General features: G+C 35.3%; 2 protein-coding genes and 1 long non-coding RNA gene across 12 annotated transcripts in view; 1 reads left to right on the top strand and 2 right to left on the bottom strand.

Moving 5' to 3' along the window:
* The window catches only part of LOC108002604 (polypyrimidine tract-binding protein 2), a 429,375-nt gene that overhangs the window by 331,398 nt on the left and 72,801 nt on the right, over positions 1 to 25,176 (bottom strand). The gene's annotated exons all lie outside the window — the stretch shown is intronic.
* On the bottom strand, positions 13,306 to 15,283 carry LOC133666616 (uncharacterized). The gene is made up of 2 exons (XR_009830997.1): positions 14,728 to 15,283; positions 13,306 to 14,216 (listed from the first exon to the last, which is right to left on the bottom strand). It is a non-coding gene; the product is annotated as an uncharacterized LOC133666616 (long non-coding RNA).
* Positions 15,283 to 24,800, top strand: LOC108002590 (juvenile hormone esterase-like). Its single transcript, XM_062078836.1, has 9 exons — positions 15,283 to 18,883; positions 19,071 to 19,205; positions 20,094 to 20,256; positions 20,896 to 21,419; positions 22,576 to 22,741; positions 23,487 to 23,665; positions 23,918 to 24,065; positions 24,210 to 24,351; positions 24,465 to 24,800. Exons 1-9 carry the CDS (start codon positions 18,674 to 18,676, stop codon positions 24,721 to 24,723), a joined length of 1,926 nt encoding a protein of 641 aa, XP_061934820.1. The 5' UTR covers positions 15,283 to 18,673; the 3' UTR covers positions 24,724 to 24,800.

The following is a 25,176-nucleotide window of genomic DNA, read 5'->3' as shown; positions in this document are numbered from 1 at the left end:
TACGATTATTTGTACGAAAGATAAACGAATTATCAAAGAAGAAAAAATAATAAGACGGATTAATATCTTTTTTTCCATTGAAGATTCTTAAGATTAGCACCCAGTTTTTCGACACAAGGCACAAGCACAATATTTCCAAAAATGTAACAAAGCAAAATAACCACTAGTCGCGATACTAATAAGAAAACTGATCCACCGTACATCCACGGGTACAAAATTTCAATTTCAATCGCGAGACAACACCTTCGCGTAGATCACCCCGCAGCACTCACTGAACTGTCCTCGCGATTAATAACAGAAACTTCCTATCCAACTCCTCCGCGAACAGAAGAAGAAGTCTATCAAAAAAAAAAAAAAAAAAAGAAAAAAAAAGAAAAAAGAAGAACAAAAAGGGGATGTTTTTCATCGAGATTAAAGTACACACCCCATGTTCTTCTCGCCGGAGGATAACAATGAAACACTGAAGGATTTCCCAGTCGAAACTCGCTTATCTCCCGTTCATTCACCCGTTCGAAATTCGAAAAAAGAAAGAAAAAGAGAAACGGATAGAACTCGTTACTTTTAATATCGTCAAAAAATACTCCCAGGATTGCTTTAATTAAAACTGCTTTAATTCAATAATTACATACACGTTCGTTCATCTTTAAATTACGCTCATAACTTTCCATACAACTGATAAAATGCTTTTCTATTCTATTTTAGGCTCTATCGGAGGACGCGATGATCGATAAAAAAAATGTTATCACTTCCAAAACGAAGCTCAGATATTCCACTTATAATTGATCATATAATCTAATCTAACGTTTCACGATATTCGATATTCGAGATATATCCATTAAGAGATAAGATACTCCTTTTCTTGCGGATCGTTGAAAATTCGCGAGGAAAGACGTCGATACGGGGCCTTGCCATGGGACAGCAGAGAGCCGTGGGATATCGATGGCGGAAATGGCCGCGCTTATCTCACCCGTCAAACCGTTGACAGCAGACGCGAGACAGGGAGAGCCGCCGTTTCCATTTCGGGTCGTCCACGTCCCGTTACAGGGAATCCTCTCTTTGTGCCTCGTCGAATCTTCGCCAAGGGGACGAAGGTTGTTTAATGGGAGCTCTGAACGACGACTGATTCGTGGAACACTGGCAACTCTACCTTCCCTTCGTTTTTTACCGTTTCTCGCCTGGTCAGAATCGATATAGAAAGATCCAACCAAGATTGTTTTCGAGTTCCAAACATCGTTGCCAACATCTATTTCATTCTACAACAATTCACGCAAAATTTCAACACTTGTATTTTACAATTCACACGTGTCACGCGTCACTCGCTGCATACTTATTAATCATTAGAACCTTAAATTCGAATTTCCTGATTTTCAGTTGACAAAGAATTATTGTTAGACAAACTATTTGATTCTAACAAAATTTCAATATGTACAATTCCGTGACACGTACGTTCATCGTACCTGTATTAATCATTTCCTTGAAAATTTAAATTCAAGTTTCTTGATTTTCAGCTGACAAAGAATTATTGTTCAATTCTAACGACACAAAATTTCAATATTTACAATTTATCGGGAAGAATGACCAAAACGGATACATTTATTAATCATTTCTCTGGAACTTTAAATTCAAATTTCTTGATTTTCAGTTGGCAAGGAAACTGATTACAACAAACAGTTTAATTTCAACAAAATTTCAATATTTATTATTTACATTTATTACATTCAATAAATCTATATACTTATTAATCATTTTCCAAAAATCTTGAATTCAAACTCTTTGATTTTCAGTTGACAAAGAATTATTGTACTACAAACTGTTTAACTCCAACAAAAATTTCAATATCTACAACTTATTATTCATATTCCACTTATCCCAACAACCTTAAATTCCTTGATTTTCAATTGACAAGAAATTATTGTGTCACAAAACTCCAATAAAAATTTCAACATCTATAATTGTCCATAACAGATAAAGTAATCATTTCCTTAAAAATCTTAAATTCAAATTTCTTGACTTTCAATTGACAAGAAATTAATGTGTCAAACTCCAACAAAAATTTCAATATCTATAATTGTCCATAACAGATACACTAATCATTTCCTTAAAAACCTTAAATTCAAATTCCTTGACTTTCAATTGACAAGAAATTAATGTGTCAAACTCCAACAAAAATTTCAATATCTATAACTTATTATCCACATAATAATCCATAATAATTTCCACAATAATCCCATACATTTATCAATCATTTCCCCAAAAATCTTAAATTCAAATTCCTTGACTTTCAATTGACAAGAAATTAATGTGTCAAACTCCAACAAAAATTTCAATATCTATAATTGTCCATAACAGATACACTAATCATTTCCTTAAAAACCTTAAATTCAAATTCCTTGATTTTCAATTGACAAGAAATTATTATATTATATTATTATAAAACTCCAACAAAAATTTCAATATCTACAACTTATTATTCATATTCCACTTATCCCAACAACCTTAAATTCCTTGATTTTCAATTGACAAGAAATTATTGTGTCACAAAACTCCAATAAAAATTTCAATATCTATAACTTATTATCCATATTCCACTTATCCCAACAACCTTAAATTCCTTGATTTTCAATTGATAAGAAATTATTGTATCACGAAACTTCAACAAAAATTTCAATACTTATAATTGTCCATAACAGATACACTAATCATTTCCTTAAAAACCTTAAATTCAAAATTTAAATTCAAATTCCTTGATTATCAATTGACAAGAAATTATTATATCACAAAACTCCAACAAAATTTCAATACCTATAACTTATTATCCACATTCCATAATAATCCATAATAATTTCCACAATAATCCCAATCATTTCCCCAAAAATCTTAAATTCAAATTCCTTGACTTTCAATTGACAAGAAATTAATGTGTCACAAAACTCCAATAAAAATTTCAACATCTAACTGTTCAGATAAAGTAATTATTTCCTTAAAAATCTTAAATTCAAATTTCTTGACTTTCAATTGACAAGAAATTAATGTGTCAAACTCCAACAAAAATTTCAATATCTATAACTTATTATCCACATAATAATCCATAATAATTTCCACAATAATCCCATACATTTATCAATCATTTCCCCAAAAATCTTAAATTCAAATTCCTTGACTTTCAATTGACAAGAAATTATTGTATCACAAACTCCAACAAAAATTTCAATATCTATAACTTTTCCACAACAGATACACTAATCATTTCCCCAAAAATTTTAAATTCAAATTATTTTCAATTGAAATTATTGTATCACAAACTCCAACAAGAATAACATCTGCTTAAAACAGACCCGCTTACGCTTACTAATCATTTCCTCAAAAACATTTCCTTAAATTCGGGCTCCTTAATTTTCATTTATTGACGGTAGAATTATCATTGAACGAGCTACTTTAATTGTAACAACTGGCACAAAATTTCTACAACTTTGTCTCGAGCACATTAACAACGTCCACGAACATTGGCACGCGATCGTTCCCCTCAAAACCTTAAACCCACGATCTCCTACCGCCTCCGTCCTCCGTGGAGGCAGCCTCCGTGAAAAGAGCGCGTTTAAACCCACTCGACGGCGTTTTTCAACGCGTCCCACGAATTTCAGCGGGTGCATTGCCTCCGAGCGAGCGGCGGAACAAAGGCCGGCGGAGGGGGTCGAGAAAGAAGCCCCTGGCGTGGTTCGAGCCCTCCCCAAAGAATCGGCGCGAGCGAGGAACGGCCGTCTCTTATTATCCGCGCGCGCGCGTCTTAATTAATCGCGACACGCGACGGGGACTAACGACCACTCTCGTCTACGTGAGATTAAACGCCAAACCGTGACGCGTACGAAACCTAGATCACAGAAGGGAGAGCGTATATCGAGTGATTTGAAGTTGTGCGGCGACGATTCAACGAAATCAAGATTCAATGAAATTCAAATTTAAGTGTTGGTGGCCAAAAACGTATATCTTTATTATCGTTGAGCGAGTAAATTTAATGCGACGATATTAAGAGTTTACGAAGTTCATTTGATCCAAATTTAATGAATCGAAACGTAAAATTCAAAAATTTCGGAACGGATAAAAATTGGAGGCAGATAAAAATTGGGGTTGCACTAAAAATCGGGAACAGAAGAGGAAAATTATTATGAAAATTGAATGGAAGGCACTTGGCCGTACATGGAAAAGAAGAATGAATGTAAGAGAATCGGATCGAGCGATTCATCGATCAGAGTCCATTAACGCACACGCGCGAAACTGGATCGCGTTTAATCATCATTTTGTATTGTTAATATCAATTACGATAAGTTCGGGCGGGGAAGAAGCGGAGAGAAACGGAAACAACGATGACGTACGATCCGCGGTGAAAATCCATTGTTCGGAATTGTATAGTTTCGTAGACATCCTTTACGATGATTGATAATCAGTTGCACGTGCTGTTCATCGCATATCTGAATTATTAATAATCCCAAAAGAGGGATACCATTTATTTACCTTAATTTAACGATTAAATTTTACAACTTAACGACTACCGTTTCTTTCTTTCCTTCAAATTTTTCCAAGGTTTATTAAAAATTTGTTTTTCTTCTTTCTCAAACAAGTTGCTCGCAAATGAGAAAACACTCGGAATTCATCGTGATAATTCTTCCTCCCTTTTTTGGACCACCCAGTGTGCCTTCATTTAACGCGTTTAAACGGGGCCACGCGACAGAGAACAGAGAAAGACATTGTGCAAGGACATATCTAGCACGGATACATACGTATTCGCCCGGAGATAACCGGTGAATGAGTCCGTTTATCGAGTTCCACGCTCGTATCTCTTCCTTTTCGATTCAAACGCGACTTTACTACGAAGTTATTCTCTCTCTCTCGTTGCGTAACTTCGATCCCATTCACGTGTTTGTACAGAAGGGAACACCGGGACAAACAGACGCGTTTCGAGTCGAGCTTACGATACTTACGATATATTTATCAATTATCGGAGAAGATAAAAATTATTATTGTTGTCGTTATTGTTGTTATTGTTATTGTTATTGGAGAACGAATAAGAGGAGGGGTCGTTGCATCGATCCTTGGAAAATAAAATCTTCGCAACAGGGGATGTGGATATAAATAATTCAGCGGATTTTTATCGCGGTTACAAAATGCAAAATAGCTTATCGATTATTAATCGGAAACAAATGAATTCGAACGGTGGCAACTGGCAGTATCACTTTATTATTAACTTACTGTGTTCTCGATTCCATGAATAATTTAATAAATTTCCGTTTTCCATTACGGATTGGCGCAATTCATCGGATTTTATGCTGATTGCGACAGCCTGATTTAACGTTGTTCCACTTTCGGCGAAAATAAAGTATGGACAAACAATGCCAGTACACGATTATTCGAAACGTATTTAATTACGTTAAAAGTGAACGTGACGATATTTCCGATATTGAAAATAAAATTGATCGCAAATGTGCGCGAATATTTGCGGTCAAGTAAAATCTTGAAGAAAGAAAAGATGTAACGTATGATCGAATTGTTCTCTTTTTTTCAAATGATTCCAACCTCTCATTTTTTTTCCATGTCCAGAGATGGCGGGACCGAATATTCCATTTGCCGGGCAAACCGTGCGAACAGTGGCTCCCTCTGGGCGGCCGAAACCACTTCCGGATCCATACAGTATTGCGGAGCGCCCTCTGCACGAGCCGAAGCGCCTCCCTGGCCGCGTGTTTATTCAGGGCACGGCCGTTCATTACCCACATGACAATATTGGCTGATGGGAATTGCTTGTATCCCGTGATACGCACCATTTGATATGCGGGCCCTCTCTCGCCAACTTTTACGATAATTCCACGATTCCCCGCCATTGTCGCTTCTTGCCTCGAGCAGAGACCTTCGAATCGGAACTCCGTTCGAAAAATATAAGATACGCTTGATTAATCGTCTAATTAGGAGCCTTTTTTTTACAAATTCACGAGGAAGAAGGGATCTCAACTTTGCACCATACAATTGGAACGAAAGTTATTAAAGTTAACGAACTCCCAATTTGAAATCTATTTTCTATTTATAATTCTAACGAAAAAAAAAAAAGGAAGAAGCAAAAGAGAGAGAACGAATGTTAAAATGTATACGAATCTCTTTAAACGCCCCGTGCATTTTATTTTCCGTGTCGGTCAATTGATGGGACGCCAAATGGGACGCGAAGAATTTCAGGCAAACCATTCTCCAAGAAAGGAACGTCTCCTGATGGGACGTTTACGATAACAATATGGCGACATGACTGACGAGCCTGATTCTTATTGAACTGGCCACGCGTCTGGAAGGAGGTGATTCGTGTCATGTTATCGTGTTCCATCTCTTTATGGAAAACGCGAAAGATTTGTCAAAAGTTGTTCAAAATGACGGAATTTCTCTTCTCTCGATTATTAAAATTCCCAATCATCCACGTTTTTAAAAACGGTATATTTTAATTCAGTCGAGTTTCGTGAAAATTGTTACAAGCAGTTTCAAGCAAACGCTACTTGATCTACTGCTACTATTTTTATCGTATAGAGTAATGGTACATGCACTGGATGTAATGTGAAATTGATTAAAAGTAAAGTTATATACCGTAAGTTATTGGATCTTAAGGAAAGTGTCCATATTATGTCCTTATCACCGATAAGAGTTCCTTCAATGCTAACTTGGGCAAGCTCATAAATCACTTTCCAAAGTATCTAACCTTCCACCTCCCTCCCCCTCCATATACAACCGTATCAAACTGTTATGTCCATACTTTATGTCCACCAATAGTAAAACTCGACATAAAACCAAAAACCAATCACGGATCGACGGTTTAATGCCTTCTTTTTCTCTCTCTCTCTCTCTCTTTATTTTACAACTATCAATATCATTATCCGTTATCCGTTCGAAATTAATGAAGGATATGTGGAGCAGATTTCATATCTCACTCGCTGCAAGAAGAGAAGGTTCTAGATATCTATAAATCTAAGAATAGGAATTCGTGAATTATTCTCGAACCGGATTACTTGGAAAGGTATACGGTCACGGTGTAGAGATCTAGGTCTAATCTGAGGAAAGAGTAACTATATTCTTGCAAGAATACAAGAAATCTTGGTTCAAGTTTTATAGCCACTAAAATTTTGGAAGGGGAAGGGGAAAATAAGAAATCAAGTTTCGAAGTTTTAAAGAAAGTTGGAGAGGAAGAATATATGTGTAACAATTGAGCAAGGAGAGTGAAACAATTTTTTTCCCCCTCTTCTTCTCAAAGAAATCAAGGATATACAGATCTGGTATAATTTTTTAGTGGAAAATTTTTATTTATCTTCGACCGACGCGATATCAGAAGATCCATCGTTCGAAAGAAATACGAATCACGAGCAATCACGAGCGCGATTATCCAAATAATTGACAATCCTGTCAATTCGACGATCTTTTATTCCACCGATCTATCGTGTCGTTCATTTGCCAAATTGTGCGACAAAAACTTAGTTGATAAGCTAAAAATTATTGGAAAATCGGAAAGCATTCGGGATTAATTATCATAGGTAAATTATTCTCGCTTCATCCGGAACGTAACTCGGTTTTGCAACCATTAAATTTGCAAGCAGAAATAACAGCGCGTGAAAACTATCTTCACTCTACGTGATAAACTATATTGAACAATGTTTGAGATTTAAGCGAGTTGATACGCAATAATTTGTAACTAACAGGTGTTGTTAAATATTAAAAAGCACGCACGATTTTCCAACGATCTGGTAAAAATTGGAAAACGTCTCCTACTTTCGTCCGCTTCTCTTTCTTTTTCGAGAGAAGCGTCGTTAAACGTTACCAGTGTCGCAAAGCGGTTTAATTATCAGCCGAGATAAACGTGAAAATAAAATATATATTTTTGAAGCGCGAGTGAAAATAAATTGAATCAATAAACAAAGAAGGTAACAGGGAAAAGGATCGCTTTTGAAGTGAAAAACGGAAAAAAGGAAATTGGATTATTTTACCAATTTATCGAACGTTTCGACGACTACGATGCAATATTTATTTGAACCGTGCGCAACCAATTTCGCCCAATTTCGCCAAACGAATACACTGTACTCGTCGAAAAATTAATTATCAAAGGCAGAACGACAAAAGACAAGGGGAAAACAATATTCATTCCCTTTATTTCGATATTATTTTGCACGCGCCTGTAATTAATTAACATTAATTTCATACCGCGCATAAATTTCGTGTTGACACACACGGAGCTGGAAAGAGACAGCTTTCGAGAAGAGATCTTTGCCAACCTTTCTAACGACAATCGCCGCGAATAATTATTTTTCTGCGAGCAAACAATCCCTTTTCTTCTTCCTTTTCTTTTTCTTTTTTTCTTTTTTTTTTTGTTAAGATACAACGATCGTGTTTGCACTTCATTCAACTCTTCGATTATTAGAAATCCTTTGTGCACGCGGGAAAAAAAGAGGGAAAAATTGGATATCGAATAAATCGAATTTCGAAAACGATATTTTCGAGAATGTACGAAATAAATAAAAAAATCGATTGAAAACTCTGACGTTTCAATTCTGCTTTTTTTTTTTTTCGGAAATTAAGTTATATCGGTTAAATTCGATTTTCACATTTGTCCTCTCGTATTATAAAATATCGTCTACGATTTAACGTGTTTAATTCGACATATATCAAAATATTCGTTCTACACTATTTTTACAACTTTATAACGCCGTACGAAATAAAATATACGTGGTCAACAGTGGAAATTAGGAAATTGAATTGATTGCTATTGATAATAATCCCGATATTCGGAACGTATGGATCAGATTCGCCATCATATTGGAAATTAATCAAGCGTTCTGTCATCATCCAGGTGTTATCAATCTCGATTATCTACAGCAGAGACGAATAATACGTTAAGATCGTGTGCAGATGCTACGCTCGAGATCAAAGTTACTGGTAAGTGGGTCTGCCAAACGTTACCATGGTAATCGTTCGGCCACTTAAGCGAACAGTTGCGATGAGTTAATGCGTGAATTAGTTTATGAGTTAAGTCCACTACCAGTATTCGTCCAGTAAATCTTAATTAACTGAACTGGTCGAACTAGGATACTGTAGCGAACTGGGATGATGTAACCCGTGTTCGAGGAGAAAAGGATGTAGGCAATTTTTGATAGATCAAAAATTTTTTCCCTCCATTTCGTTCCATTCGTTGATCCCGAAACGCAAAAAAAAAAGCTAACGATTTTCGAAACGTCTACGCAATTCAATTTTTTGGGATATTTATCGAGATATATATTTTATTTTATCTCACACCGAGATTACACGATATTTATCTTAACATTTTTAGGAATTCTTATTAGAAATTTTAATTCAAAATATATCGTTAACTTTGGAAATTTTTCTATCAATTATTCAAAGTTTTTTTTCTTTCAATTCTTTATTCTTCTGAATCCAATTATAAAATTAATTTTATAAATAATGAAAAAAAATTTGTATCTTTTAGATTATTAAATTCGCTTATTAGAACAGCATGGACAATTTCCAAAAAATACCTGTTTCGATAAATGCAAACACACGAGCATTACAATAATTATCGAGACTTATAAATTGCCCCAATTTTTAAATGAATTCAATGATAACGATTCCCAAAATTAATATAAACGCAATGTTGATTGAAACCGGAATCGAAGGAAAAACGGTGGACGAACGGCGAACTCGAAGGAGACGATGAAAATTCGCACATAAATCGGCCGGTTTTGAATTCCTTGATCGGAGGAATCGATACGTGGAAGATCGCAGGCAAATGCAACGGGTTGGCCACGGTTCACTGCCTTTCGAAATTTGCATCGAATACGTGGTCACGGGTGAACGCGTGCACAGCGAGGTGCATTGGCGCAGGAGTGCGGGTATAAACAGGGCGAGTGGTGGAAATTACGCGAGGGGGTGGTTGGCCATCGACGATTTCGCGAGTAATTTGTGACTCGTCTGATGAGGAACGCTCGGTTTATCGAAAATATGTCGTTCTATCTGGTTGTCTCGATGCCTGGCAAATATTACCGCGACGCTTTAATATGAGGAATCGCGAAAGAGACGATTATATACGAGAAATAGCACGATTCATGAAAAAAATGGAACAATCGTATTCCCCGTTTATTTCAACGGAGGAAGAGTATCTCCCCAATTTCCAAAAAAAAAATAAATAAATCTTGGAAATTTTTCTTCAACAAAGAATCGCCCCTTCCCTTTTTTTTTTTCTTACTCGCCTTTTTTCAATTTACGTGAAACGCATACCCCGGAGAATAGCGAGAAATATATGAAAAACGATGAAACAATCGTTTGCTGACGTTTCGGACGAGAAATATGGTCGGTCAAAAAATTTGGAAAAACGAAAAGTATGGAAAATTACTCGAAAATTTCTCGTGAGATATACGACGACGCGCGCGCAAAAAAGAAATATCGGAAAAACGGGGGAAGATGAGAGAGAGAGGGGGGAGGGTGAATTGGGTAAAAAAATTAAACGTTTCTCCTTTCGCCTGTAAACACGACAGATCGAGCGGTTTTTTGTATCGGTTCTGATACTGGCGCACACCGTGTGGAATCGTATTTATATCCGGGCGTCCATTTTGCGTGCTGCTACGGCCATTTGTCACCGGTCGGAATAGGCCTGTCCTCCATTTTACGTGTCGCGCGTGTCACGCTACATTATTGGTTCAGTGGGTAAAAGAGGACCGTCAGAAGTCGGGAATATCGGCCAGGCAAATTATAACGATAACTGGAAATCGATATCGATCGGGTCGGGAAACCCCTTCTTGTTCGTCGATTGGCAATGGACTCTTTCTCTCTCTTTTTATTTTTATTATTTTATTTTGGCGCTTTTTTGACAAAATTGAATCATCACATGTGGATATGGGTTCGATGATACGGGTAGGGCAACGTGCAGGGGGTGTTAAACGCTCGTCGCCACTTGGTCATCCCTTTAACTTCTTAGTAAAATTACGTAGCTCGAAAAATATAGTTTATTCGAAAAAATTGTCGTTCGTTATCGTTCAAAAGCAGGGTCCATCTTTTCCAATGAATTAGATTAATACGTTTACACGGATAAAGGAATGGCAAAACTCTCGTCACGCGATGCCAGGATAGATCAGGTCAGGTCGAAGTGTTGAAAGATAATAGGCTGATAATATTCGCATTTGCATCACTAGATCGTAATATATTGGTTTGCCGTTTTCATGGAACAATATCATGCGACGTGATTCGATTCCTGATTCTTTCCTCTTTCTTCAATTAATTTTATCCGTGGCACGATACCGTGCTCCTTACTTGAAACAAGAAATCAGACGACGCAAGATGAATTAAGAGGTTCGATCTACCAACTTTAACCCCTAGTTTATTTTTCCCTCGACGTTTACGATATTAAAACTCGTTTAAATTAACAGATCAATGTACCCTTGCTATGTGCAAAAAACACGCCCCAAATCCATTTCTCAGATTTTCATTCACAAATCATTTCATCGAGCATCAGGGACCATCTCCGTTCTATCGTAACTTGACTCGTTGCTCCTCTAATTGGCTAAACTTTCATCAAGACGGGCGAAGAGGTGTCGTCGAGAATCGGTGGAATACCTTGGGGGCGTAGGGACGAGAAAACAGGGGAGAGGGGGGTGAATTCGCGGTACGTAGTAATAGAATAGTAAATAGTTGATTACCGCGTTACTGCACCCTGGTGGCCAACCTGGTGAGAGGGAAATCGTGGCACGGGTTGAAATGAACACACGATCGGTCGGTCATTCTTTTCGTATTCAAATATTCTCGAGAGGAAAATTAGTTTTTTTTTTCGAATCTTTTCTTTAAATCTTTAAAATTAAAAAAAGTTTCGAAAGTATTCCTTGTTAACCCCCTTCCAAACTTATACTTCTTTTACCATCTTCGTAACTCAAAAATTTTCATTTTTATTCGCGAATATTATCTTTTATTTCCTAATTATGGTGTCAAGAGCGATAGTAGTCAGTTTGCAAGTTACTTTTAAGAAAAAATAAAAAAATTCCCCAATTATTTTATCCAGGCCGCGACTTGGTCCATTTTAGAAGGTAAAAAACTGCCGATGAAATTCATCCCCCTTTGCTCAACCTTTCCTCCGAGTGGAAAAAATTTATCACATACACGAAACGCGTATATCCAGAAGGAGACGAGAATCGGTGAGAATCAATCGCGTTCCGAATTCCGCGAAAACGAAACGAAACTTTGGCGGACAGCTTAATGGCAATATCATTATTGCCGGCCGTTATTCACTCTAACAAACCGTTCCCCGCTATGCATTAATCTCTCCGGGCGATGCATCACAGTTTTCCTGCCGCCGTCCAACCGCCGCGCACTCTAAATACGTACATTCGTTACCCCTGCGAAAGGATGCGGTTCCAGAGGTTGACAGGGACATCCTGTTTTTTGGGACGCCGCGTTCTCGCCTCTCCTATTCTCTCCCTCCCTCTCTTGCTTTTCGAATGGAAAATTGGATTCGCTAATTCGCGAAGAGGAGGGTTGAAGTTGTGCGAAGTGGGCAGAGAATGAGAGAGCAAAAAAGAATGTATCTGTGTAAATGTCATTCGATTAAAAAGAAAGAAAGAAAGAAACATCGAAAGGATTTGGAAAGGAAAAATCGAAGGGAAAGAGAGAGAGAGAGAGAGAGAGAGAGAGAATGGAAAAATGGCATTATATTAAGCAACGTTCGCGTAAATAAAATTAAAGGTTAGGTTAGGTTCTATATATGTATATTTATCCTGCTATTATTCATATTAATTAATTTAATATTAATTTTATTAGTATAAAATTTAATATATAAATTAAAAATTTTTAATTTTAAAAATTTTATATCAAAAAAAAAAATTTGATTAGATTATTATAATAAATTTAAATTTAAGTTTTATAATTAATATATAAAAATATATAAAATTTATACTAATATTAATGATTATAAATTAAAATTTATAAATTTTAATTTTATTTATTAATAAATATTGTATCGTGGTTTTGAAATTAATTATATTAATGAAATTATATATAAAATATGAAATTATTAAAAATAAAAATTTAAATTAATAAATAACTCTGAAACAATGAATGAAAGTTTAATTCGGAAATTAATTTTAGTAAAGATAAATATGAGTGCCAGCAATAGCGGTTAAAAGGTTAGGCACGTTCTACCATCTGGAAACGTCATTCCAGTTATACGTACGTACCACGTATGCTAAATTTTATACGCACATATATACAGAGTGTAAATAGTGACAACAATTCAACAATTAATGATGCTTTTTAATATTTGATCAAAGTTACTCTCCATTTTATATAATTGATTTGTTTCCATCTCGTGTATCAATGCTTTATGTGTACATATGTAGAGTGTTATACATATAACGACAACAATTAACCAACAAATTAACGATGCTTAATATTTTTAATCAATGATCTAAAACCTAGTTTCATCGAAATATACATTAATGTATATTTGTTTCAATTACTAATGTCCTTCGTACAAATAATGACAACGATCCAACAATTAACGATGTTTAATATTTTTAATCGACGATCAAAATTATTTAAAAAACTAATTTGTTTCGTATATATATACAAAAATGTAATAATTAACAATCAAAGTCATATTAATTTCAATGATTAATTTATCTCGATCAGAACTACTAATCCGTTTTAATTAAATTTTTGATTATTTAAATATTCCGATCACTCGTTTAAAAAGTTTCGACAACGAGGATCACGAGACGAATCGAGGAAGGTTATTTTTTCCTCCACCGAATCCCCATGTATTATTCATCCCTGCGCTCCTGATATTTCATCCCTGAATACCCTAACGCGTTCAGAAGACACAGCCTCGTTCGAGAGACTGGGTTCGATATTCAGGATAACGTTTTGACACCGATAATCCTGCAGATGGCGTGCATCGCAGTTCTCAGGCAACGATACAGATTATTCGGTGCAATTGTGAGGCACGTGAACAAAATTCCAGAGATGTAACTGTGGGACTAACTCGTCGAACGTTACCCGAATTGTTTCCAATAAACATTTATCCTGGCAATTATATTTCACTCGCTTCGTACTCGAGATTAGTGGTGGGAGTAGTAGCAGTAGTACAGCCTTTCCACCACCAGAGGTCACAACGTTCTGGAGTCGGAAAGAAGAGGGATTTCCCCTTCTTTGCATTCATTCTTCGCACGCTAGAGGTGAATTTTAAATAAATAATTAAACGATTAAAAAGAGAAACGAGAAGGATTTGCAAATTGTTATTATCGATAAAGCGTTAATTGTTTATGACACATTGTTATTTTCGAGATTTATTTTCCTTGAATGAAAAAATAGTCAATTTAGAAAAGAAACTTATAAATTCATGATAAGTAAACGATTTATTTATAACAATTATTGATTTTTCTTTTTCTCTAAAAGATCAAATTAACCTCTTTTTAGAGACTCTGTTTTTAAAATGAGATACGAAAAAAAAAAAATACAAAAAATTTCTATAAACTCACCGTACCCATTCGAATGCTTACCTGCAACAGAAATAAAATAATCGTTAAGAACATCGACCAAACTTATCGTACGATAAACTTATACCTTTACAAAATTTATTTCGAAATTGTTAAATTCGAAAATAATCTTAAAAATTATCCCATATTTCTTTCCAATAAATAAATCCCTTATCAAGATATTCATCGAATTCTAGGAGCATACCGGAAGCATTTCGAGCGTTAATCCCGGAAACCGAAGCCCCATCAAGGTCAAGGAGCTCGAACTCGGAAAAACTGGAACGAAAGTTGGGGAAGCAGATGCGATCGAGTAAACGAGGGCGTCGTTACAAGTCATAAAGCAATCCTCCGCCCAGTAATTCACTCGTGCCGCTTTCCTCGTCGCTTGTCGTCGTTGTGATACATGACCGCAGCCGCTCCGCAATTAGTTTCTCGCGACAAACCGACCTTTAAGGCGTAGACGTTCGTGAATACCTGATACACGGCATTAATATATGACATTTAATAAGATCGATCGAATCGATCTTCCATCCTTCCTTCTTCCGTTTCTTCAACTCATTAATTCAATCATTATCGCTTTTCTAACGCGCTCGATATCGAGTTTGTTTATTTAAAAATTTGTTTACAGATTAAATTATGATTAAGAGATGGCTAACAATTGACGATATGGCACATTTTTACAAAGCGTTCGTAATTTTGAGATCGGTTAACGAGAATTTTATTTATTTTTTTTTTTTCTCTCATTTATTTAGAGTTTTTTAATATATGAGGTTTATACGATATATGTATATATTTGTTGAACTAAAGTAGATTTTATGTGAGAAATGTAAACTTTTTTTTTAATTTAAATTTAAAAACTTAAAAATCAATTATTCAAATAATCCTCGCGTTCGATCCAGGCGATCAATCAGCGATGAAATTTTCGGTTTCGTATAATAAATGCCTTAGTTTTGATAATCTTTTAATTGTGTTGGAGAATATATAGAACTGTTTGCAGATTCGTTGGCCTATGAAAACCGTGTAACATAATTTTGTCTCAGTGTAATCTAAATCAAATTGCAAATAAATTGTGTTAACGAAATGTCAAGCGCTTGTTGTTGAATTATTTGCCACGTTGACTGTTGAATCTGTGGAATGTAATAATATGAACGATAGCGTCGAGAGTATTATAATTTACGTATTTTGAACCAATTAGACGCTTTTATTTATTTTTTTATTTTTAACTCGGAAAGGATGATCTTGAAACTCAAAAAATAATATGCGAAAAATGCTACGAGTTCCAAAAAATCTTTGTTTTCTTTACATTGTTTAAAATATTAAAATTAAAATCGCTTCTTGACGTATGGCAATTGGATAAGAAAATTTACCCTCACCGCAATATTATTAATTAACTTTCTTCTTGATCCTATCCTACAATAAAACTCCCTCCCCCCTCCCTCTCTTCCAAAATTATGCAATATTAAGAAGCCTTTAACTACCTAAATCCCATCCTTCCTACGTAAATCCCACCAAACTTACCCCTTCCATCTAAAAACAACTTCCACCCGACGTATAAAGCTTCCTGAAATTCGAGCAACCCCTCGAAATCATCAGAACCAGCATCCCTGCGTTTTCTAACTCCATGAAGTCGTAAAGAACGAGTGTTCATCTCGATGTAATACACCCCTCGAACGTACACCCTTTTATTTAATCGTCAAGATACAGAAATTCCAGAAGAAACGTAACATCCAATTTGAAAAAAATTCAAAGAATTTTTCGCAAAATATTTGTTCCTTCTTTAATCCCTTCCTTTTTCAACCATAAAGATAAAAAAGGAATCGAAGATGGCCTCTAAACTTATTTAAACGTACTCAAACGAATCATCGTCCAGACAGATAGGCAATATTATTCGCAAAATATTTGTCCCTTCTTTAATCCCTTCCTTTTTCAACCATAAAGATGAAAACGAATCGAAGATGGCCTCTAAACTTATTTAAACATATTCAAACGAATCATCGTCCAGACAGATAGGCAATATTACAACGAAAAAAGAAGAAAGAATTTTTATTTTTCGAAAACCAATCGTTTCTTCTATGAAATATAACCAATCTGCTAAAATATATAACTATAATCGTAACGCAACATGTATAACGCCAGGATTGTGGTTACCAGCAATTAGAACGGCAACCCATTTTCACCGGAAGGCAAAGGAGCGAATGAAGCAGGGAGATTGGAGGCAGGCAACACGGCATAACTAATGACGAGGAGATAAACTGCTTGGTAAACGACGCGTAACGAAGGTGGCGCGGAGATTCCGCGCAGAAACGGAAATACCCAGGGGATGCCCCTTGTAAAGGAAATTGTTGAAGGATCCCGGCCGGAAACCACTCTTCTGCCCGCGTTCAGTCGTGGAAAAAATGGAACAAGCCATGCTGCGAGCGAAATTTTTAACAATTATTTTCTCCAGGCACATCTTGTAACTCTCCTCGTGCAAATAATGGAAATAATTTTAAGGAAATTTGGTATTATAAGTTAAAATTTTCTAATTGATTTAAATTGGAGAATTATTTCGACTTTAAATTTATTTTGTCGAAAGTCGTTTAATCGTTTTCTTCGTATTATTGACATTTATTATGGAGAAATACGAACGAAAGTAAGAAGATATTTATTTTTGAGATGAAATTTAGTATTAATAAAATTTGTAATTGGTTAAATTTTTGAAAATTATTTATATTGACTGTAATTTATTTTAATCGATTTTGCCTCGATTTTTAAAAAAGTTACGCGAGCTAATGTTCCTTCTCATGTTCTCAAAATAAAAGAGAACAGTCGTCAAGATTTACTTGATTATTTACTCTATTTATTTTACTATAATATATTTTACTATGCTACGTTTTTTATCTTATCTCTTATCAGTGTTTGATTTGGCGTTAATTTATCTGTCTAATAATTTGATTCTCTGTAAATACAATTTTGCTTGTTTTACAAAAAAGAAAAAACGAAAAGGATTATAATTCATCCCGATTTACAAGTTTTTAATATAAAACTTTCAGAATCCGATCCATTTGTAATCGAACGAACAATGGATACAATACGGTAAATAACATCACGGATATGGAAGACTAGATTCAAAGTTTTCATGTTTATCAGCAAGCTTCATTGGACATGACCGAATTCGTAAGTATCCTTTACCCGTAGATAGGAGTTTAATAACGTGGAATTAAGTCGAGGAATTAGCTTAACAAATTATACCACTTCCCAAGTACTTTGTCCCGCTTAATTTTCTACTTAATTTAATTAGTCAGCAGCATAAGTTAAAACTCAAATATTCGACAAGTTTTATCGTTAAAAAGTATCACCTTGCTTAAACAAACAAAATCGTATGCTTCGCGAATACATGAAATTTCACGAATTTAACGATCTCTAATCTCTAATCGAGAAACGACATGAAGAGAATGTAATAAATTTATCGAAACAACGATCGAATACGTATTTCCATTTAAAAAGAAAAAGAAAAAAAAAGGAAGAGGAGGAAAAAATTCAATGTACGCACATCTGTGACGTCTCTAGATACAAATGGCGAGATATAAATACGAGTGAAATAAAATTAAAATAAACGAATAAAGAAATAATAATCTTATCTGTGATAGTGTCTCAAAATTGACAGCGAGGGGAGAAGACATGTATATCGCTCGGTCATAAATAACAATCGTAAACGAAACGTGATGTAAAGTCGTTGGATTCGTGTATAATTTGTCTTATACGATCGTACACAATTATGGAAGCGTCGAAACAACGTCGTTTTATATAACGTTTCGTCAACATTCCAAATTAATTCAGTTCTCTTTAATCTACTCGCGCGAATCCGACCAACCGATTCCGTACAAAATTCGATCTTCGATTTCGCACGATACACGATACACATGCACGATCGATGCACGCACAGTGCACACTGAAGAGAAGGAAGAGGAGATCGTGAAATCGGGCAGTTTTTGAGGAGAGCCTTCGCCCCGCGCCTCTTTTCGAGAGCGAGCGAATCAACTTAATCAGCCGCTCGATCGGTCACTGTTTTTCCATCGCGGTTTTCGCGCTCAGAAGCGACTCATCCTCTCATCGCGCGCCTCTGGTCGAACCGGAGCTTTTCGAGAAAATTTTTTTCGCAAAAAGGGGCAATGGGAAGGAATTCGATCGATAATTGTTCGTTGGGTTTGTTAATTGCGCTGGCTGCGGCGGTTGTGACCGGTTTTAACTGGAATACGAGGGTGACGACCAAGTTTGGCGACATTAAGGGACTTTGGAGCAGAAGCACGAGAGGGAGGCTCGTGGCGCATTATCTGGGTATTCCTTACGCTCAACCGCCCCTGGGCGACTTGAGATTTAGGGTAAGTTTGCTTTATTCTTTTTTCTTTTTCTTTTTGCTTGCACAGAGAGAGTTTCTAGAAAAATATTTTCGTGGTAGCTGGTTCGTGGTAAAAGCAGATTTTGTAAAATGTTTATCGCTGTATTACATTTTTATACGTTTCTCGTGTATTTTTCTTTTTTTCTTCCGTACGATAATTGGGTAATCAGAGCCCTCAGCCATGGAATCGAAGGTGGAACGGGACTTTCGAAGCTACGAAGAATAGCCCATCGTGCTATCAGATGTCAAAGGATGGGATGATTGGAGAAGAGGATTGTCTCTATCTCAATGTTTACGTGCCGAAAGTAAGTGGGAAAGAAAGATGTGAAGATAGAGAGATGTAATGTAAGAGGCGAGGAAAGGAAATATTAAAAATTCTTATTCTCGTATAAATCCTCTCGTTTAAATATATCAATCGCGTTCGAAACGTAGTTGGAGATTATTCACAATGTTATAGAAGAGAAAATTCACGTAAACTCACTCTGAACAATTATAGCGGCGTTTTGCGAAACAACAAGTTGAAACTCGAGCTCGATTAGATCGCAAGGTCCGCTCCCGATTTAATTAAATTTAAACGTTTCACAAGGTAACGCATTTTCATAGATATGATTGAAAAAAGAAACGAAATTTTCTTTATATATTATTTCTTACCAATGTTTGCAATTTAATTTCAATAATTATTACGTAAATCTAGAAGAAATTAATAAAAATTACTTTTTCTTTTGTAAATCGATGTCATTTATAATCATTTTCACTCTTCTTTCAGAATTTAGTGTAAAGGTGTTATAATTTTTCGATAATTAAGTTGTATCAAGTATAACTAAATTATTATCGAGAATATACCTTATATACGTGCAGTGGCGCTATCTACTATTTTTCTTTAATTTCTAAGCAACTATCTTTCTTATAGTAAGTTTCCTATCCTTTCTGTTATATTATATTCTTTCAAATAAATCATTTGCCTCTTTTTTTTTTTAGAAAATGTCGTTCTTTAATCCCATATTTTAAAACGTAGATTTGCATTTTATTTTTCAGTTATTATTTGAATAATAATTTTTCAAAATAGAAAATAATTTTATTCGATTATTGACGTCGTTGATAGAAACGACGATTCTTGATCTTTTAAAATATTAATAACATTAGGAGAAACGTTTAAAATATATTTTTCTTTTCTTTTTTTTTTTTTCGTTTAGGAAATTTCAGAAAAGAAGGAGAAAAGTGGGCTTCCGGTAATGGTATACGTATACGGTGGAAAATTCTCCACTGGTAATGCTAGCAGCGACAAATTTCCACCAAATTATATAATGGATCAGGATGTAATCTTGGTTCTGATGAATTATCGTGTAAATATTTTAGGTAATAATTTTGCGATTTATTAATGCTATTGGAAATCGCATATACTGAATGAAATTTAAAAATTTTACCAATGTGTAAATTTACACAAGTTCAAATAATAAGGTTAGTTTCAAAATTAAAATTAGAAAATATTTAAGAAAAAAAATAAATACAATTCTCCAATTTAAATAGATATCCACTGCTTTTCTGAATGAAATTTAAAAATTTCATCAACAATTTTACACAAATTTTCACACGTGCAAATAGTAGAAGTTTCAAAATTAAATTAGAAAGTAAAAAATGAAAATTAACAATTTTTATGATCCAAAATTTCCAATTTCCTAATTTTCCAATTTAAACAGACATATTTTTTAACCGTTTTCACATTTACAATCCAAAATTTCTCAATTTTTCAATTTCCAATGATGTTCTGTATACTCGCACTTGCAAATTTTCTAATTCTCAATTTCCCAATTTTATCCAGCTCTCAATTTCTTCGACATTCAAATAATCTTAACTCTTCAACCCCTCAATTCATTCCAATTCAATTACATCCATCGTTCTCGATTCATCATCTCAATTCAAACAACCTCGAATCTTTATCTTTTCCAATTTTTCATTCTGGAATTTTGCTTTCTCCCCCTGGACGGAAATCTGAAGGATTCTTCAGCACTGGCAGCAGAGCCAGCCCAGGTAACTACGGTCTAAAAGACATCGTGCAGGCGTTGCGTTGGGTCCAGGAAAACATCCGCTCGTTCAATGGGAATCCGAAGAAAGTGACCCTGTGGGGTCACAGCGCTGGCGCTGCAGCCGTTCACATGTTGGCCCTTAACAAAAAGACGGAGGGATTGTTCAACAGGTACATCCTGCAAAGCGGGTTCGCCGTCAGCCCTTGGGCCATGAATCCCAGAAGCTTGATGAGAAGGGTGGCGCTCGATACAGCCAACCATCTTCATTGTCTTCCTTCGAAAAGGAGGGAGAAGGAGGATAAGGAGTGCAAGGAAATGGGGAATGAGACGAGTCGGGAGAAGGAAAGAGCGATGTATACTCCGGATGTGGCGATTAGTGGAAGTGGAATGGAAGATGGGACGGAAAAATACAGCGAGGAGGAGGAGGAAGAAATGATGAAGTGTTTGAGGAATGTTAAAGTCGAAGAGTTGGGGAATATACTGGATCGTTATTACGTAAGAAAATATTTTTTCATTCTTCTGTACGAAATTTTACGCAAATTATTCCTTTTTCTCTTTTTTTATTTATATCTTGCTCGAAAATTTGAAGTATTCTATCTTCGTTCTATTCGTGAGTTATCCTTTCCAAATGGTAATTATTTTTTTTTTTTTTTTGATGAATTTTCGTTGGAATTTAAGCAATTTTTATTTATATATTCCTCGAAAATTTGAAGTATTCTATCGTTTTATTCATGAGTTATTTCAAATTACTTTTCAAATAGTAATTATAACATTCTTTTTCGACGAATTTTCGTAGGGACTTAGACAATTATTTTTCTTTCTCTTTTTTATTTATATATTTCTCGAAAATTTGAAGTATTCTATCGTTTTATTCACGAGTTATCCTTTCCAAGTGATAATTATTTTTTTTCGATGAATTTTCGTAGGGACTTAAATTTTTATTTATACCTTCCCGAATTTTCGTAGGGACTTAGGCAATTATTTTTCTTTCTCTTTTTTATTTATACCTTCCCCGAAAATTTGAAATATTCTATCATTTTATTCAGGAGTTATCCTTTCCAAATAATAATTATTTTTTTTCGATGAATTTTCGTAGGGACTTAGGCAATTATTTTTCTTTCTCTTTTTTATTTATATATTCCTCGAAAATTTGAAATATTCTATCGTTTTATTCACGAGTTATCCTTTCCAAATAATAATTATTTTTTTTCGACGAATTTTCGTAGGGACTTAGACAATTATTTTTCTTTCTCTTTTTTATTTATACCTTCCCCGAAAATTTGAAATATTCTATCGTTTTATTCACGAGTTATCCTTTCCAAATGATAATTATTTTTTTTCGACGAATTTTCGTAGGATTTAGGAAATTATTTTTCTTTCTCTTTTTTACTTATATCTTGCTCGAAAACGTGTTTTTATCGAGTTTTATTCATGAGTTATCCTTTTCAAAATTAATTAACATTCTTTTTCGACGGGAATTTTCGTTGTAAATAATTTTTTAATATTAATTATCCGTTTCGAACAGTTTTATATAATTGTTGCAAGGAGAAGATCGTTTCGATCTTTCACTTTCTTCTTTAAAAACGGGATAATTCGTCTCTGGTTGAATATTTGCGCAAAGAATAATAAATATCGAGTATTTGTCAAACAGAATGTATTGAATAAGCCATGCTGCCTCTTTAAACCGACCATCGAGGAGGAATCAAACGACGCTGTCGTGACGATGCATCCCTTAACAGCGATGAAAAACCGCTTATTCAGGGATATACCATTTATTATGGGAGTGGTTCAGGAAGAAGGACTCATAAATACGATCGGTAAATTCTAAAAAGAAAATTTTTTTACTTACACTAAATTATGTTTCATTGCATTACAAGTTGCATAACCATTTTACCTTGAGAATGAATACGAAAAAATATTCGGAACTCGATACCAGCTATAATCAAAACACGTGCCTCGTTTCATAAAAATGTCGATCAAACGTTTTAATCGAAAAATCGCACGACAAATTTACAACACGACTCGTTTGAAATCAAACTTTCTCTCTACGACGAAACAAAGTACGTATTTTAATCCTTATTCATGGATATTTACACCTTAATAACTACATACTGTAATAATTAATATTTCAAGAACAAAAAAAATTCGGATTTTAAGTTTGATCTTTTTGAAACATTTATTAGAAAAATGCAAAAAAAAAAATCAATTCGAAAAAAGTTTTCCGCTTCATCGATGTTTTATCTCGAAAAAAACTTCCTCCCCTCCTCTCTCTCTCTCTCTCTCTCACTCACTTTTAAAGATATAATGAGATCTTTTGTCTCCGTCGGATCATCCCGAACAATTACACCTTTCTCGAGTTGGCCTACTTTTCCCAACCACGAATATCAGATTCCACCTCCTGTTCCTTTGTTGCGTCAGACCAACGTAGAATAATTCGCAATTATGTATTTTTCAAAAATTTCTCCGCAACGCTACTCCAACGTTATAATATTGCCCGCCGAGAAATTCAATTATAAGTTTTAATTAGATTTTTGAAAAAGTTGCTCGTTTTCAAATTACAAGAATACGTGACGGACACCGCCTGCCAAGATGAACTGATAAATAATTTCGAGACACATGTGGCCCGATTGACGAACTACAATTGGATAATTTCAAACTTCACACCGTTGGCCGAGCCCATAGAGAAATTCTACTTCGACGGGGACGTGTTCTTGACGGAGAGGATTCAAAATATCACGAACGTGCGTTTATGATATAACTTATATCCGAAATGGAGTAGGAAATTTCAGAGACGAGGATTTTTGAATGGAGTTATCGTAAAAGTATCTTAACTTTTTTTTTTAGATTAATCTTTAAAATCTTTTCCAAGCTGCAAGTTTTTCGACCCTATTTTTTCAAATTTTTCGAATTACTTAAATCTTACTTGTGCAAATGGTTTCCTTAAATTAATTAATTTTCGGGGATCTTATCGTTGAATTTACAAACTCTTACAGGTTTCAACCGACGGCTTCCTATTTTACTCGGCGTATCAAACGTTGAAGTACCAATCGAAAGTGATGAATTCGAGCACGTATTTTTATTTGTTCAACTACAAGGGCACGTTCAACTACCTTTTAACCCTTGGATACCAAACCTATTACGGCAAGTATTTTCAAATTCCATCGAATCTGATCCAAACGAATTAATCGCGATGAATAATTATTCTTTCCTTCCTTCGAATAATAATTCATTACTTCATCGTCCGGAGAAGCGAACAAATAACTGGAATAAGTGAACAATTTGCAGGAGTGACGCACACCGACGACTTGAACTACTTAATACCTACGTTGAACGTGAAATTAAAGGATCTAATGTTGCACAATACCGAGGACGATGTCACTATGATCAACATAATGACCGAATTGTGGGCCAATTTCGCGAGCACGGGGTATAAAATGAAACTTCGAGACTCGATCGATTGCATTGTTCATGTTATATATAAAAATACTAAGATATAAGCACAAGTTCGAGGGGAATTAAATAGAAATGTTGAATTGACAGTGTGCCGAGCGCTTGGAGAATATCCTCGTGGCCTGACTACAAGGATAGCGAGCGGTTCTTCTTGATCGGGGATGGAAAAGTCCCGAACGTCACCGTGGGGGACACGTTTTTCCAGGAACGAATGGAATTTTGGGACCAATTATACGCAAACATAACGCCGTACCTAAACTTTGTAAAAGTTTCCAACGAGGCTTCCATGAACGGTTGCGTGCGAATATTGTTCTATCTGACATCGATCTTATTCACGATCTTTCCATAAGTGAAACTCAACTATACACACACACATATATATATATGTAATATGCATTTCAATATAGACTAACGAACAAAGAACAAGAACAGTGGGAATTAATTCATGAAATTTTTACATACTTTCGTAAAAATCGCTTATCTTCCATTCCAAAAATTGAACTTCCAGGGACACGTATTCGCGAAATTGTCTGCTACGAAACGTGCAACATTTCTTGGAAGAATAACGCGAATAGCGTGTACAGAGAGGATGATAATCACGAGAGGCGAGGATCCTTCCCAGTGGATCGACGACAGGGCCTAGGAAAAAATATATAATGGAATCCTGCGAAAATTAAGCGGGGAGAAGCTGAAACCGCGTGCATAAAATATTCGTACCCCGCGCTCGGGGAAATTAATCACGCTGCAGCCCCCGTTGTTCTTTCCTCCTCTGTCGTTTCCGGCCGCGGCAAATTGAGACGAA

The sequence above is a fragment of the Apis cerana genome, linkage group LG8 (genome assembly GCF_029169275.1).
Source record: "Apis cerana isolate GH-2021 linkage group LG8, AcerK_1.0, whole genome shotgun sequence".
NCBI classification, from domain to species: domain Eukaryota; kingdom Metazoa; phylum Arthropoda; class Insecta; order Hymenoptera; family Apidae; genus Apis; species Apis cerana.
Note: the sequence above shows the minus strand (reverse complement) of the source record. Positions and strands in the feature narration are given on the sequence as shown.